The sequence below is a fragment of the Morone saxatilis genome, unplaced genomic scaffold (genome assembly GCF_004916995.1).
Source record: "Morone saxatilis isolate NCDOM2014 unplaced genomic scaffold, NCSU_SB_2.0 Contig7, whole genome shotgun sequence".
Lineage (NCBI taxonomy): Eukaryota > Metazoa > Chordata > Actinopteri > Moronidae > Morone > Morone saxatilis.
Genome location: NW_023340246.1, coordinates 8,888,540 through 8,905,776, shown reverse-complemented (window position 1 = coordinate 8,905,776; position 17,237 = coordinate 8,888,540). Strand labels below are relative to the sequence as shown.

The following is a 17,237-nucleotide window of genomic DNA, read 5'->3' as shown; positions in this document are numbered from 1 at the left end:
GGCTAAATTCAACTGGACTTGTTCGCTTGGCAACATCTTGACTTGAACACTCAATCTGTCTAAAAACAAATCTTGTTCTTATGAAAACTGCTACATTTATTTTGATGTCTATATTTAGAACGAGCCTTATTATTCATATCCAGGCAGAAAATCTAATTCAACTTCCTTGAAAAGCAACAGAACCAAATATTTGTGACCCAGACATGTTGGTCCTGGTCAATGACTTACTCTACCCATACACTGTATTAACCCCATTATTTCATGACTTTGGGTTTACATTAAGAGTTCAGTCTTCTTACTTTAATACAGTCAATTCACCCATGGCATTTCTGGCAGACAGCAAACTGGATAGTTGGTTGTGGTTTTTTTCCCAAAAGGTTCAACAAAACACAGCAGCACAAAACACAAGAAAAATGCAAGAATCACCTTGAAAACATCAGAGGAGAAATACAATTCCAACTTTTTTTACATTCATTTTACACCTGAATACACAAGGTTGTTTGTTTCTCTCCTTCCATCCACATCCCACCTCAGTCCTCACGGGGCCAAATTTAGAGTGTGGCCTTAAAGCACTCGAAATATTGCTGCTCCCCTTCAAACTATGAAATGGTGGTTGTAAATATGCGCAAGTCCCCTTCAAAAACTTGTCGTAGTGCGTCGCCCAAAATGGGAAAGATAAGCTGGTGCTCGCTGACCAGTTAAGGTCTTCCTGCCCTGACCCTCACACTGTTGACTTGCACTTTGCCGTTGGCCCCAGGATCTGTCCATCAAATCGCCTGACACTTGGGGATTGGTTTGTGGCCTAGTGGGAGGGCCGTGTGCGGCCTTCCCAGTACTTATCATACGCTATTTGGAACATGTCCTTACACTGCAGCTTCGCATTCAGCCGGGAGCAGATAAGGAAGGAGCCGCCCATCTTGCGGTGGAGCGAGTACGTCTCCTCGGGAGGCGGGGTCAGCCGGTGTTTGAGCATCACAGGGATGAGGTTGTGGATTCTCTGGGTGGTGGACTGGGAGCCAAATTCAAAAGTCTCCATGGAGGCGAAGGCTTCACCGAGGATCATCACCGCATCCACGTGGGCATTTATCATCGCCTGGACACGGAGGGTAAAACATGCTGCATGTTTAGTCTCAGTTAATGATCATCAGGTTCAGTAAAATAGGTCACTTTTATAAATAAAAGAGGAAGATCTGCTGCAGAAACTCATTTTCTCAGATTGGTTCTGACATATTTTTACGTAGCAAAACCAGGTCAACTTGAAGCACAGACCGCTGAGCTTTTAAGTGAAATTTGGATCTTGATTGATCAAACAGCTTCTTATTTTGCTTTTACTACAACCCTTGATGTATTTGCTCTGGGTTTCTGTCACTACTATATCCCATTTCTATTGGCTATATCAAGGGGAAAATGTACAGCTATGGTTTATCATGTAGAGCAGACAGTCAGATTAAGAGATATTTACCTTGGACTCATAACCAGTCAAAAATTTCATGTCAATAGATTTCTTCAGAACTCCCTCTCTGTCGCCCTCGGCAGCCGAACGGATTATCTACAGTCACAAACAACGTTATGAGCACCATCACCTCAGTGTCTTTCTCTCCATCTCAGAGACATGTTTTAATATCTTATGCATGCCAAAATTATCTGTATAACTGTAAATTACATTAACATAATCCACTCTCAGTGTACAGTGATGACAGTTAAGAATCTTACCTCTATGTAGAGGTCTGTGAAACTCTGATCGAATCCTCTCGTGGCTCCAAAGTCCAACAGCGCCACCTAGAAAGACACCATCATTGATGACTTATCACTTTCATTACTCTGAAATCTCAGTCAATGCCATTTATTATTATTATCATGAGTAGTAGTAGTAGTAGTAGTAGTAGTAGTAGCAGCAGAAGTAACAGTAACAGCAGTATTCACCCTGTGTGTCTGTGGATCATAGAAGAAGTTGGACCAGTTGGGGTCAGTCTGCATGTATCTGAACTCAAACAGCTCCCTGAGGCACAACATCAAGATGTTCTGGCAGATCTGAAACAGAAACAAACAAATTGTTGTTCATGTCAACTATGAATGTTCATTTTTGTCTGTCTTTGAATTCCTGCCACCATTCATCTATCTATGTATTTATTCATCAGAAAGAAACTAGTTCTCTGTATCTGAACACATTAACTAATGCGCCCCTCCCCAGATGAATGCATCCATTAGTCAGTTAAATATCTGTCGATCTCTTCATCAGTCTGGTCTGTCAGCTGTACCTCGTTCTTCAGCTCCTGTGTGAGGCTCTCAGCTTGGTCCAGGGGAAACCCAGGGACAAGCTCTGTGGTTAGGACATGGCTACCGCTCAGCTCCTTAATCACCTCTGGCACATAGAAGAACGGATGGTCCTTCAATAGCTCCCTGGGTCAGACAGATTAATAGATACAAAGACACATAAATCAGGGTTGCACAGTTTTTAAGAGTAAAATTCAAGCACTTTCAAGGTACCTTAACCAAACTTTGATTGTTTGCTTGGACTATGACAATTTAATGCTTGCTATTTTTAGAGAGCAAGTAACTGAGGACTAATCAAGCTATAAATGAAGAGTGAAAACTCTGGGAGACAAACAAATATGACAACAGGATTGTTTAATTTCAAATATTAAAATATTTTTGGTTTACATTAGAGATCGTGTAAATGAAACACAATTCAGCATTTTACAAACTTTAAAGACTTTGTACAAACCCTGATAAATCCAGGTTAAGTAGATAGGTCGACTATATTTAATATTAAAACTATTTATAGTTGGCTGGCAGTAGTCTTGGCTTCTTTATTTTAAAACATAATATACAGTCAATGCAATGGAAAGAGACGTCTTGTACAGGGCTGACTTTCTAGATATGCTACATAAGACTCACTTGAACTTCTTTGCACACTGGGCTTCTCTAACATAATCGCACTCCAGTGCTAGCTCTCTTCTCATCACGTCTATCAGGTGCTCTGGAAACAGACCTAAAGACAGACAAAGACAGCAAGAAAAAGGGAGACAATGTAAAACAACAACAACAACAACAACAACGACAAGCATTCACATGCCAATAAAGAGTCAGTAACAGGAGCAGATGGAGAAGCAAAGACACTGAAGTTGAATTAAGTTGTATGTGTTTGTGTGTATGTGTGTGTGTGTTTGTGTGTGTATGAATTAGAATGTGAGCACACGTGTGTTTGTTTGTATATGACAGAATTTCTTGCGTTTACCTTCAGGTAGGGCATTGCTCATTTTCAACACCGTCATCAAATTGTTGACGTCACTGTTGATACTCTGAGCCACACCAGGGTACTGGAGAGAAACAAACACACAGAGGAAGACAAATACAACTTTTTTAAAATTTAATTTAAATCATAAAATGAAGGACAAAAAAGAAATTAAAAAAATATATTTTCTGTGGCGCTATTATTCATAATATCACTTTAAAATACTGTAATGCCGTTGTATCATGTATGTGTATGATTATTTATTTTAAACATATCTTTATAGTATAATGTAACTATAGCTTTAACTGGGAATGCTATTATTATATATAATGTTTAATTATTTCTGGCAAATCCTACATAAGTCCTAAAGGCATTTATTTTAAACAATTAAGATGGCAGACAGATAGTCTGTAAATACTGTAAAGGCATAAAATAACTTGGCAGCTGGTTTTTACACTTTTTAAAAGAGATCTGATCTTCAAACAGAGCAGATTCTGTGTGGTTTCCCTATAAACGCATGTTTATGAGAAACAGAGAGGACAAACACACGTGAGACGCACTCCAGTACAGTGTTTATCTTATTAACATGAGAATGCACTGTGTACACACACATGTTCACAGCCTACCTGTATTTTCATGGCCACCTCCCTGCCATCCTTCATCCTCGCCAGGTGAACCTGGCCGATGGACGCTGCCGCAAATGGACGGTCCTCGAACGACTCCAGTTTGTCTCTCCAGTTAGGACCCAAGTCACTGTTCAACGCTTTCTACAGACAGACACAAACAGTTACATTCAACTTCATTTATTGTCTTTAAAAGTTTTCCATATTTAGTAAAACATCTGCAGTTTCCAATTAAATTTTTCCACTGGTGGAGTTAAAAGTGAAGAGGTATGACTGATATTCTTATATCACTTATCCAATTATAATTATCAGTTAATGCAAAAAGGAAAATATGCTTACTGTCATTTGTTTGATTGGCATGAAGTCAGCACTCTGTCTAACGCGCTCAAAGACCTTGGCGAGTTCAGGGTTAATGAATGCATCATCTGAAATAGAGAAACACACCACTTTAATACAGTGCCAACCTAACACTACTTGGCAGCTACAAAGATGACATTGGCTGACATTGCTGACGACATGAGGAATCACTATTACAAGCTAAAGTAAACTAAAATAGTTCAGACCCCTCAAGGTTAACATTATTTTGGACCGTTGGTAAAGGGTACAATGGTTGGACACACAATCATCCCACCACAGCTGCATTCCTGCCCTGGCAGATAAATGTCAGCAGTGGGCCACTTTATCTTATCCTCCAGAGTCCAGTCATATTTCACTGGTCTCTGTTGAGTATAATTCTATAATACTTATATAAGACTATAAATCATATTCAACTTCTTTCATTCTCTGTGGGAAGAGCAGTGACAACGTGTGTGTGTGTTTCCAGCTACAGAAGACTACTGAAACTTTTCTGTCCATGATTTAAGAATCAACTTGTCACCAGCTTAGAGATAAAGTAAAGCTACACCAGTTCTGCAAATAACCGCACACACACACACACACAGGCACACAAGGTCAATCGACTGTGCTGAAACTTGGTTGGCAAACACCAGACAGCCACTGTCCTTTTCTCTCCTACTGCGTTTGTGGTTCATTACATTTACCACACTATACTGCCCGTGTAAAGTTTAATCTAACATGTTCTGAGCTCAGTATATGAATGCCAAAGGACAAGGGTCACAGCCAAGGTCAGATTGCAAGGGAAACTGAGATAAACAAAATTAATTATGTTTTCACTGCCGTTACCTGACCCGACTGCACTAGCTCTGTGCCAGGATGTTTACCGCTGCAGGCCTTCCACTTTTTAACTTTGTCTGGCGCATGTGTGCAAAACACAAACAAGCACTGACTTACATTCTAACGTATTCTCAGCTGGTGCTACCTGCATGTTTGTGTCTGTGTGCAGTAACAGGCCAATGCTCAGTCTCTAACGGAGCGTATAGAAAACCATCAACAGCTCACCAAAACTACACTTTATCTGTTAATCCACTGGTAAATGACTGCAGCGGGCTGGCAGAGAAAAGTTGACCTAACTTAACTCTTGGCTGCCACTGATCAACAACAATCAGATCTCTGTGCCAACTTTCTTTGCTGACAATTGTCTGTGATCCAGGGTTTATGAGCTGTATAATTAAAGAAAGAAAAAAAGGCACAGGAATACTATACATCCTAAATATAGATGGTGCAGTATCCATGGCTGGTGGAAACAATAAATGTGTGTTTTTTAGTGAGTTCTCTCATCAGATAGTTTGTATTTCAACACAGCTGCTGCACAATATCAAAAGCAAAGGACTCATCAGCTTTCTTGATGGAAATGTGAGCACCTTTTAAGCATCACATTAGGATAGTCAAACCATACCTCAGTGAATCATCGTTTTATTCTTTATCCATTTTTCCACACATCTTTTCTCACTGTAATTTCTATTCATGGTTACTCTCATGCCTCCTTTTATTTATACCTCCCCCATCTTACCCTGTCTACATCTCAATTTGTGAATATATGTGTGTGCTCGTCGCACACCTTGAATGCTGAGCATCTGTCCCAGTTTTAATGCAGCTCCTCTGACTTTACACAGAGTTCTGACGATGCGTTCGGCGTTGGCCTCAGACAGGAAGGGGCTGGAGTCCAAAACGCCTTTCTTACTGTCACCTGCAGACACACAAAACAGAGAGGATTGGGTTCATAGACATATGGTTCCCGTTACATGCAATGTCTAGTGTCAAACTTAAGAGCCAAGGTTTTATGTACATGTGTTAATCAACTATGCCACATGTGTTTGTTTAATATACAAGTGAAGTTATCAATAGCAATAGTTGAAAGGTTTAGATTTATATACAATATGTGCATGTGTTTGCGTACAAACCCCAGCAGATGTGTGTGTCTGTGTGTATATGTGTCAGTAGGTCATCAGGTAGGGTGTTTTAGTGTGTCTGAAGCTGCCTTCAGAGGCTTTAACAGAGATTTAACGCACACTCACCTACGAGTGTTCAGAATGTCTCTGCTGGGATTACTGCACACACACACACACACACACACGCACACCACACACACGCACACACACACACGCACAACCACACACCGCAACAACACACGCACACACACACACACACACAGATAAACACCCACAAACAGACGCGCAAGTGCCTCCGATTTAAGTCTGTACGCTGTTTCAGCTTAGCTCTGTTTTAGGATTAGCAGGCTCACGGTGCAGAACCTACTGTAGCAACCTACAGTAGGTTGGAGGTTGATGAGGGAGGAGGCCTAATTGTGCTCTGTTGGCGAACCATAAAGTGTGTAGCATGTAGCAACATGCATGAAGGATTGGCTCTGGAAAATGATGTTGGTTTTTTCAGTGGTGCTAAATCAATAGGAATGCAGTTTCAAAATCAGCATATGTTCTTACCATGAGACAAAGATAAACATAACTGCCCTTACAGGTACAAAGCTCTCAGACACGACCATAATAATTACTTCTTATAACCTGTATTTTACCTGTACAGACAAATCCATAGTACTATGCATTCAGAAAGAAGCAGCTGTGATATCAGTGGTAGTAAAACTGCAGTAAGCAAATATATCTGCTATTAGACTGGAGTATTTAATCATCTTACACAAAAATTGAATATCTGATTATCATAAAAATACCTGAATAATAATGCAAAAGCAAACGTATAACTTAGCTGCTTGGCAAGACGGCTAACTGTAGATATTGTGTAAGCAAATGCGTTACCTGTCGCACCATTGTGTCTCATGGTCTTCTTGGCAACCTCTGCCAGAGCTCCAAAACCCAAACCTACAGCTAGACCTGTTGGAAACACACAGACAGAACACCAACAACACACTCATGAATGTGGGATGGCTTAATACACAAACAAACACTAATGTAGCATAAAAAGTTGTAAAATGAGTTGTAATATGTAAAGTGCGTCACAAAATTAAAGTTGGTCATCATACACACACACACACACACCCATGATAACAGGGAGACATAAAAGCAGTCATGTAGTGACACTGTGAAGACATCCTTTTAGTGAGTCAATCACTGTATTGACAGTGAGCTGATTTAATGGCACAGTCACCATCAACCTGTCAGAATATTTCACTAGGGCTCAGTGATGTTTCTGTCTATAAATAAACTTGAGACCGTATGAAGCAATCTGTTGCCTTCTGTTTTCCCATAAATATAACATATTCATCAGAATATATGAGACAAATAAAACATGTGCAGATAAGCACCTTGATCAGCTCAGCAGCATTCAATGACAGAACTGCAACAGCTGCACTTCTGCCAACCAAACAGCGCGAATGAAACTTATATCAATCTAATCATATTAACAGTTAAGCTGTTGAAATACTTAATCCTCTAAAAAATTTAGCAGATAATTAAGAGAAAAAGCAAGGCTGCACGAGTTAGGGGCTGTTTGTGAGAGCGTTCCTCCGAGACTGGTCTCTTGCTTACATAACTCAGCATTACATAATCAGTTAGTCAGCGGCCCCTGAAGCGAGATCCAACGGTAGACAGACAAATTAGGGCACAGTGCGCTTCAGTGTCTTGTATACAAGTTGACTGAGCATTTCTTCATTGGTCAAAAAACCTGTCATCGCCTCTATTGTTGGAGACAGGTTGGACCAGAGGGAAGAAGGATGTGCATAACACTTTCACTGAAAACATGTTGAACTCTGTACAGCATATGTTACCTTGTGTAAGCTGATACAGTGTTGTCTTACTCTTTCCCTCTCAACATACTCAGTCATCACTATTTTTGTCTTCCTGCTTTAGCGGGGATTTAAAATGTACAGCAGTAAATTCGAACTTGAACACAAGAATACACTTGCCATTGTGCGTATTTATCTGTATGATCTTAAAGTGTGCAGCCAAACAGAGATCAGCAGTTCCTGCAGCATCTCTGAGTGACAAACTGCTTCACAGACCAAACACAAGCGTCCGTCAATCATTTGAGACAGCCATGCGTTTACAGGCAGACTGCTTACGGGCTTTAAAAAGACGACTCCCGTTCCTTCATTTGCTATTAGCAAATATTAGTAGCACCAGGAAATACTCAAATATATAGTTCTGTTTCCTCACAAGCCTCAGCAAAAGAGACGTCCAGGCAAGGTTACTAAAAAAGTTCTGTTGCCAGGAAACATGTCAACAGATTTATGAAACTATAAATCACATTTAAATTCAGCCTGTTCTTTATCTCCATTCGTAGCTGTGAATAAAACCTGTATAACTTTGTCAACAGAAGTTGCAGCAGAGTGAAGGACAGGACGAGGACACATTCCTCCACCCCCTCCACTTCTCCCAACACCTTCTAAATGTTACCACTGTCAACATGCTGACTCAACTCAGCTCCACCTTTTAAGTCTCACTGCAGCCTGTGTAAGTCCCATTTGTTTGGTATGAGTTGCGGCTAAATTCTGCTGCATATATTTGTGTTGGCAGTCCATTCTGACTCATCTAAGACTGAGTTCTGGGTTCAATTTTGTACACAGTCTATGTTCTTCCTCACACTCTGTACTTTCAGCTTCTCCGTCCAACTTTATACCACCTGTTAACTTATCTATCATCCGTCTCAAGTGAAGCTACAAGCTGCTGATCTATGAGCTCTGATCTGTCACGTTGAACTAAATCTCAATCTTGTTGTGAGCTTTTCACTCCGCTTGAGTTAACAAATTAATCTTTGAATATCACTGAAAAACATCCTTTCTAGATATGATTGAGACTAGAACATGTCAAACTTATAGCCCTGGTCAGCTCAATTCTGGTTGATATACAAATAAGACCAATTACCAAAAAATCCAGTACAACTTTTCATCAATGTTTTTACTGCTACAGTTATTGGCTTTTTGAGTTTTGTTGTAAATTTAACTATTTATTTTTCTCTCACTTTGCGTTTTAGATTTACTTTTACATCAGATTGGCAGTAATTTGTGAGTTTAAATATGAGAGAGGGCAGGCAACATGGTCAAACATAAGATTAACTAACACACAACAATATGCAGTGCAAACTCACACAGATTTAATTACAACGTCTCAAGTGCTGCTATCAAATATAATATCTGGACAGGAACACGGGTCCATTAATAAGGTTTCTTGAAGTGTTTGTTTAAGAGCAAGACCAGGATCTAACACTTGACTTGTTAGCTCTATTCCTGTGTTATTTTTTTTTTTAAAACTTTGTGACTAATCAAAGAGGAACCACATAATGTTTGATTTTCCATTAAGCAGTCCCAGAAAAACAGAAAATGTAAAAAATAGTCAGATAAGATATATTTTTGCGGGAAACTACAATGGTTGGAAGGTTGCACAGAATTCCCAGGGATTGGCTGAATTTCTGTTAACTGTTGCGATTGCAACATCGCAACTTCCTGAAGGGACTGATTAAGACTCATCTCCTCTGTTTACTAGAATGAGGGTTAGGATGTGTAAAAGCTTTATTTTAATGATTCTTGTTGAGAAAGCGCACAGTCAGTAAAATACACACACTAAACTGGAAGAGGTGTACTTGCAGGCTTGCACACAGACACGTACCTACAGATACAGTCACACAATGAAATCAGCCAAGATTCAGATAGATTAGCGAAGAGTTTTATTACTATACCTCCAAAGTTGGCCAGTCTGCTAAGCCGAGTCACTGGCACTTTCCTCTCTCTGGCTCTCTCACTCAACTGAAGAAGACAGTAAAGATTCTTTTCTATTAAAATGTTAAAAATGTGTATGGAGAAGTACACATTTACATTGATGTCTGTGTGTTTGTGTTTAAGAACAGGGGCCGAAAAGGAATTACCATCTGTTTGTGGGGTTTGTTCTCATCCCTCTTGCTCTGTCTTGCTTTCTCGATGTCTTCGGCCGTCAGCCCTCCAACTGTGGACGGGTCCTGATGGTAGCTCCTGAGCTGACTGATCTGATTCTGACAGTATAGCTGTCCCCACAACTGCCTGTTCAGACTGTGGTTGTAGAGCTGTTGATGTCCAGCGTAATGTCTGGCACACCCAAAGCAAACGTGATTACCTTTATCCTCCAAACAGCAGCATAAACTTGTATACTGTCAATTTCAATTGAGTAAGAGACTATTAATACCTTGCATCTTGGTGGTAAGATCTGGTGTGTCCACTAAACTGTTTGCTGGGATCTTTGTATCCCTCAAACAACGACTGTTTCCCACTCGCTCCAGCTGCTGCACCATGCTGGGCTTCTGCATCACTGGTACTTCCTGTGTGATCCACTGTATAGTCCACGCCATCCTCCTTGAACTCTGAAGTTGCGAACGCACTGTCGTCCTGAGGGAAATCAAATTCTGACTCTGATGAAGAGGTCTGCTGCTGGCCAGACAGCTCCTGGACAGACACACATATAAAGACTCATAACATTATTTTGCCATTAAATATAATATACAGTTCTTTTCAAACTATGCTGCCATTTTGCACAGTGTAGTATTTACACACATACCTGCACTTTCATCATAGCGGCAGAGAGGCCTTGCTCAGCAGCCGATTGGACACTTTGGACTGCGGCACCAACTCCTTGGACTCCTGAGTTATAAAGAACAAAACATATTATTATCTCTAATAATCTCTTCTGTACACTATAAACTGACCATAGAGTAAACTTATTAATGTTATTGCCCAAAATAATTGCCCACAAGCTAAATTGCTGTATCTACCAGGATTTGATGAGATGAATTCAGGTTATCACAATATTGTTATTGTGAATTCTTTTGGCCACAATAATCATGTAGTGAAAAGGCCTAGTTTTCACATAATGCTAACCTTTTTTAAATTATAACTTTTTGTTTTTAACCAGTTTAGGAACTAAATATGAATTTCAAACTTACCCATTCCACTGCGCAGGGTGCTATTCTGAGTCTCTACAACCGCCTGGCTCAACTTGGCCAAGCCTCGCATCAGTAACATCATATCGCCTGCCATGATGGACTAGAGACAGAGAGAAGGACATAAAATGAGACAAAACAGACAGAAATGTAGGGTAAATATTGTTGTTATACTATATCTCATTCCATACAGAGTAGGCCTGGTAGCACAGAGAGGTAAACAGTGTTCACCGACAAAATAAGGAGGTCAAATGTCTAAATGTGTAACATGAACTTGTCAGTAAAGATGAGAGGAACGGAGACAAAGACATACAGAGGGACAAGGAGGCAAATGGAAATAGAAATAACCCAGTCGTCAACACACTTTCAGACCAAACAGAAACACACACGCTCACAAACTCGCACAGCTGTTACATCTTCAGATGACTTTAATACTTTGTCTAAAAATACTTATGACTTGCAATATCTGTGTGAGCACCGCACACAGCAGTAAGGAAGGGAGGGAATACCGTGCATGCATGTATGGTGTGAAGATATGTGTATGTGGTCCAGAACTGGATCTGAAAATGTCACTGGAAACTAGGAGGGAGGAGTCGGGAGAGTTGCTGGCTGTTGCCTCTTCCAGCTATTTCTGTGCGTGAGCAACTGTGGCTGCACATGTTTGGTTCACGTACAAGGTTTGCCGTCACTCTTTTCCTCTCCTCATTTCTCTCTGCAACTGATAGGACTGCGAGATTGTTTTCTATTAAAAGGCAGATCTCAAAATATTACACCATTTCTTTCCAAGAATCAATCTGGTGTATCTTAAAGTCAACTACTCAAATAGTAGATATAATACACTGATGCTGATAATGCCTTTGACTATAACTCGGACTCCGAGTCTTATCTAAACAAGCACTGCATTCCTCACTGTTGCAATCTGCAGATTTACTGTGTGCTCATTGGTGCCTTACAGGTGAAGTTTTGTGGGTGTGACAACGTGCTTCAACACAGTTCAGCTGGGATTCGGGCCAATGGAAAAAGCCGTTGCTGAAAGAGTCGAAGCAATATATGAGTGTGCTGCGACACACATACACACACTGAGTCAGTTAAGTGGGTCATCCGTGCTCCTTTAGGACTGCTGGAGACCAGGGGGTGGCATACTTTGTCACACAAAAGGACCTGCAGCCAAAGCCCCAAACAACAAAATAAAAAAGTTTTTTTTAGAAATAATACAAGCACTGATTTGTCTCTTTTTGTAATTATTATTGTCTTATTTATGTTAAGTGTTTTTGTTTGTTTTAATAATTCACCCTAGGACAGTTTTATATCTGTTATCGCCAAATAACACATCGCACACTTTCTCTGCAGCTTTGTAAAATAAGTTTATGACTTAGCAAGTTGGTTCCCTGAAACAGGACTGAGAAAATATAGGACACAGATCAGGAAGACATACATAGTCTTAATAGACATAATGTTTAACTGTGGTAAAATTTGTTTCTTTTGAATATGTCGTTCTTCAGTTTATTTCTTATTGTCCATCTTCTTAAACATCTACAGGCCACCTAAATACTGTGCAAACTGATGACTTTGCTGAGCCGCTGTCTATCATCTGCACTGACTGCAACTTATTGTTGTTTTAACATTCATGTTGACAGCTGTCAGGACAGCTGCACTAAAGAATCGTGTTCTGTTCTGTGTAACTATGGACTGACTCAACATGTGATAGAGACTTGATCATCTACAAAGGTCTTAACATGTCTAAGGTTGTGGTGAGTTACTCTTTCCAATCATTACTGTTTGTTTTTTTAATCAATGAAAACACAGGTGAATTATTCATTCAGGCTTTCTCTTCCACACCCACTCCTACTTGGATCTCAGTCAACGATCTTGTAGATAAGTTTCTAAAATTACAAATGTTATTGATGCAATTGCTTCGACTAAGGTTAGCTGTGAATTCTTAAACCAAATCCAATAGCATGACACAATGAAATCCTTTTTCAAAAATGTTTTTAACTCCATCTCCTGCAAACTAGTCAATGGGGCTGTGCAACATGACAATATTATCTTGTGACAATAGAAAAACATCCATTGTTTTATATTATGCTTATGATTGTTTTTTTTTGTTGTGTCACAAATCACACTTTTTACAGCAATATTTTTCATATTTTGGACAACGTGCATTCTTCTAGAAGGGGCGGATTCAGGTAGGAAATCTGCATGAAGATAAACTAAAATATGAGAAAGTTCCCTTACTTTGTCGAGTATATAATTCAAATTGTAACAAGAAATAGGCCTTTCTGCATGCTCATTTTATAGCTACTATTTAATCATTAAATTTACAGAAAATGTGCTATATTGTGATATGTATGAAGCACCAAGACGGCTCTTATTAAGGTCTTGAATGACATCCACTTAAACACAGACAGTCGATGTCAAGTCACACTAGAAAAGCTTCTGTCTTAGTCAACCACAACATTATTAGACAGATTGGAAAATTGGGTCAGACTCTGGCACAGAGCTATACTGGTCCCTGTCCTATTTGAAAAACAGGGACTATTTTGTGTTGACCAGTACTTACACATTTGAGGGTACACAAATGAGGAGTCCCCCAAGGCTCCACTCTTGGGCCTCTTCAGTTTGCTTCTACATGCTCCCACTAGCTCATATGCTGCAGATATTGGCTTGTTTTAACATATGAATGAAACATAATGAAAGGTTGTTCTTTGCACTTTATTGTCATAACAACTAGCACAGTAACTCTGCTGAGTCAACTCAGCATAGAAACAAGATCCTGCAAGATCCTCTAGTAGGCTGGGAATTTAGATAAAAAGTTACTTAAGTAAAGAAACCTTCTACTACAAATCTGTACACAGAGCAACAGAATGCAAATGCCAGTATTTAATCTTGTGCTGCATTCAACATATTTAAAACATACTTTAATCAGTGTGCATTTCTGCAAGATTCAGAGTTGTGAACAGCTGATAGTACAGGGCAGAAGTTACTGTTTATTGCCACATGTATTGAGCAACTTCCCATTTGTCAATTTAAGTGTGTTGCCTCAGCAGGTGTACACAAGCTGCTTTCTTCCTCTGCATCAGCACTGAAACGTGTCAACTATCAGACGAAGGACACTATATAAATACTAAAGCCTGAATGAGAGGAGAAGAGGACTGAAAGGTCAGTTTTGATGCCCAGTGGGCGAGAGGTCACCACAAGGTATTTGTGAAAGCACAACGACTGGGATTATACATGGTATTGTATGGTGAATACGCACACACACACACACACACCTAAGCCTCAGTTGTTGTCTGGCTCCACTGCTGTCCCTCCACAAGCTGGTGACTCACTTCTATGAAAATAGCCGGGCATCACATCCTGAGTGCGTCTACGTGTAAGTGCCGTTCAGTACACCTCACTTCTTACCGGCAGCCTCCCATCACTGCCTTTGATTACTGATCCTGAACCTAAAGTGGTAAATGTTTCCCACATTACTGTGCAGTGGTGATCCGCCACAGCAGCAGACTTACCACCACAAACAGGGGAAACGTGAGTAAAACCATGTTTCCTCAAGACTATAAAACAGAAGAGAGTCTGTGTTCTATCTGAATACATTTCCCAATAATTAAAAACAGTCCTTGTGATCAAATCTGTACTAAAACAAGAAAGAGTATTGTAATATGTAAGGTAGAGGGATACAGTATGTCGGTGGTCGTCTGACCCATTAATCTTGCATGAATAACAAAACTATTCCTATAATTTCTGATGATAATTGCATCGGACAACATGAAGCAGTAATAACTGTGATTCTTCTGTGAATATAATCAAACACGTATAATAAGTATAATACTGTCACAGGTAGACAGATTCATTTATATTAAATGTATTGCTGTCTGTTAGCACTTTAATAGAGAAAAACAAATAACAAAGAAGAACAAAAAACAGTGGGAAAATAAACTGCTCAGTCTCAAAGGTTAGCCTCTATTTTCCTTTGTCATATCGGTACAACAGAGTTAATATCTCAGCCAACATTTGTTTTTTACTGTCATGGATTTTTTTAACAATCACATAACATAAACAAACTTTTTGATGACTATACTGAGCCTTTTAAAGTTAAAGAACAAACTTGTCAGTGCTCTTTAATGGACAAACTATGTAAATAAACACACATCTGTGATTAGCTGAAATCAGCCAGTATTATCATGACTGTGTAGATGTTAAACTACTCAATCATTCACACTATACATTGTAATTAGTGTATATTACTGTAATTTAAAAGAAAAAAAAAACTATTTATTTAACACACTCACCCTCGAAGATTTAAGATTGTGTTAATGTGCATAACATTATTTGCATACACCTGAAACTAACCATGTTTTCAGGTGAAAATTAAATATAAATATTAAGATGGCTGCGACTGACTATCGCACAAGGTAATACATTAGTTTACAGTAAGACATATTGGTGCTATAACAGCAAAATAAACTAGTTTAAACCCGCTTTAGCGCAGTTAGAGCTTCACTTCATCCGAGTTATGCAACATAAACCCCTGAAACCATCGAGACTGTCCCACTGAAAATCTGTGATTATTAACTTCCTCGTGGGCGTGTAGCCACGAGACTCCACAATAACAAACGCGTGCCACACGTTGTTTACCAACAATTATTTAAACCAACACCACAGCTGCTCATAAACAACCGAGACCGGGAAAAGTTGAGCAGATATAACGGGTTAACTCTGAATAAATGACCGCTACGTCCGCACAGCTCGGTGAAGTTTGCAGAAGCAGCGAGCAGCCATGGACGCCACGCACGTCAGCACGCTGCAGAGGATTTCTCACGTTCAGTTTGAGGAGGCACAAACAAGGGGAAGGGGAACAAAAACACGACTTTACTCTACACATTGACCTGCTAATGCATGCTCGTGTTTGGTTAAAGATACTCACCAGCAGCTGTAGTCTCCAACTGTGTCAGACGAGGTCAACGGCGTGTCAAACTAACCACTCTTTATTATTATTATAATATTGTTGTTGTTGTTGTTTAGGAAGGATAGAACAACTCGTCTTTACCACAGGGGCACAGGTAACTGGCAGCAGGGGTTGCAGGTTGTTTGTTGGTCGTCCTCCTCCTGCTGCTGCTCCTGCTGGGCTGACTGTTGTACACACATCAATATTCAGGTAGTGAGTCTAAAATGAGCAGGAAAACATAATATTTACCCTTATAAATACTTAGCATTATTAAGGATTAACTGTTCACTAAGTTGCTCTGTTATAAGGTCCGTAGCTTCGCGTTCAAGAGAACCTTAAAGGCTTCACTTCCCCTTCAACCACCCAAGAAAAAACAAATCTAATCTAATGCGTTTACAACTTCTCTGCTCCTGAATCATGTCCTGTCTTTCCACCAGCTTCCGGATGCTTGCTTGCTGTTGTGGAACAGGTGTGATTTGATGGGGCAAATGGCCCCATGCAAACAATTGATGTGGCCAAGGAAACCAACAGCATGGTCACTGCGGGCGTTCTCAGGTTTTGGGACGAGAGGGTTTGTGTCTCACGGATGAAATACGAGCTCTGGGCTGTGTCGGTTTCCTGTCTTGCAGCTATGATAGTCTGTTCAACCAAGTTATACTATTGATTGGGCTTTGATCCTTTGACATTTGAAGAGATATAGTATAGGATAGATAGATCAAGATTAGATAGATAGATAGATAGATAGATGGAGATAGAGTTAAGATAGATAGATAGATAATAGACCTTACATTACGCAGAATTTAACAGAAATCACACATGTAGGCAGGATTTTTTTGGTGTCACAATAACACACTTTATAAAGGAACATCCAAATAATACAAGCCGGCAAAACAGAACAATATGATACCTACTAAAACACATAAGTCAGCCATTGGGGAGCAATGAAGTGCAATAGCCAAGATGCGTTGGTCTTAAGGCATAAGTTTGACACTTTGGGATTTACGGCTGGCTTTATCTGCTTTCTTTCGAGAGTTAAAAATGTAAGCTACAGCCAGCCGGCTGTTGCTTAGCTTGCATAAAGACTGGAAACAAAGGGGAAAAGCTGCCTCTATCCATAGGTAACAAATGGGACACCGCGCAAACTGCAACCTCCTTAATGTCT

At 39.9% G+C, this 17,237-nt stretch overlaps 1 protein-coding gene across 2 annotated transcripts; it reads right to left on the bottom strand.

Annotated features, from left to right (window-relative positions):
• Positions 1-78: 78 nt before the first annotated feature.
• coq8aa (coenzyme Q8A, genome duplicate a) lies at positions 79-16,250 on the bottom strand. 2 transcript variants are annotated; one of them, XM_035678161.1, is made up of 17 exons: positions 16,055-16,250; positions 11,134-11,233; positions 10,749-10,831; positions 10,380-10,636; positions 10,087-10,282; positions 9,901-9,967; positions 7,026-7,100; positions 5,816-5,944; positions 4,198-4,283; positions 3,862-4,002; positions 3,239-3,320; positions 2,899-2,992; positions 2,259-2,400; positions 1,924-2,031; positions 1,714-1,779; positions 1,463-1,549; positions 79-1,093 (listed from the first exon to the last, which is right to left on the bottom strand). In XM_035678161.1, exons 2-17 carry the CDS (start codon positions 11,225-11,227, stop codon positions 803-805), a joined length of 1,998 nt encoding a protein of 665 aa, XP_035534054.1. In that variant the 5' UTR covers positions 11,228-11,233; positions 16,055-16,250; the 3' UTR covers positions 79-802. The 2 variants fall into 2 exon arrangements, with proteins under 2 accessions (XP_035534054.1, XP_035534055.1); XM_035678162.1 differs by having other exon boundaries at positions 803-1,093; positions 7,035-7,100.
• Between the last annotated feature and the right edge of the window lie 987 nt (positions 16,251-17,237).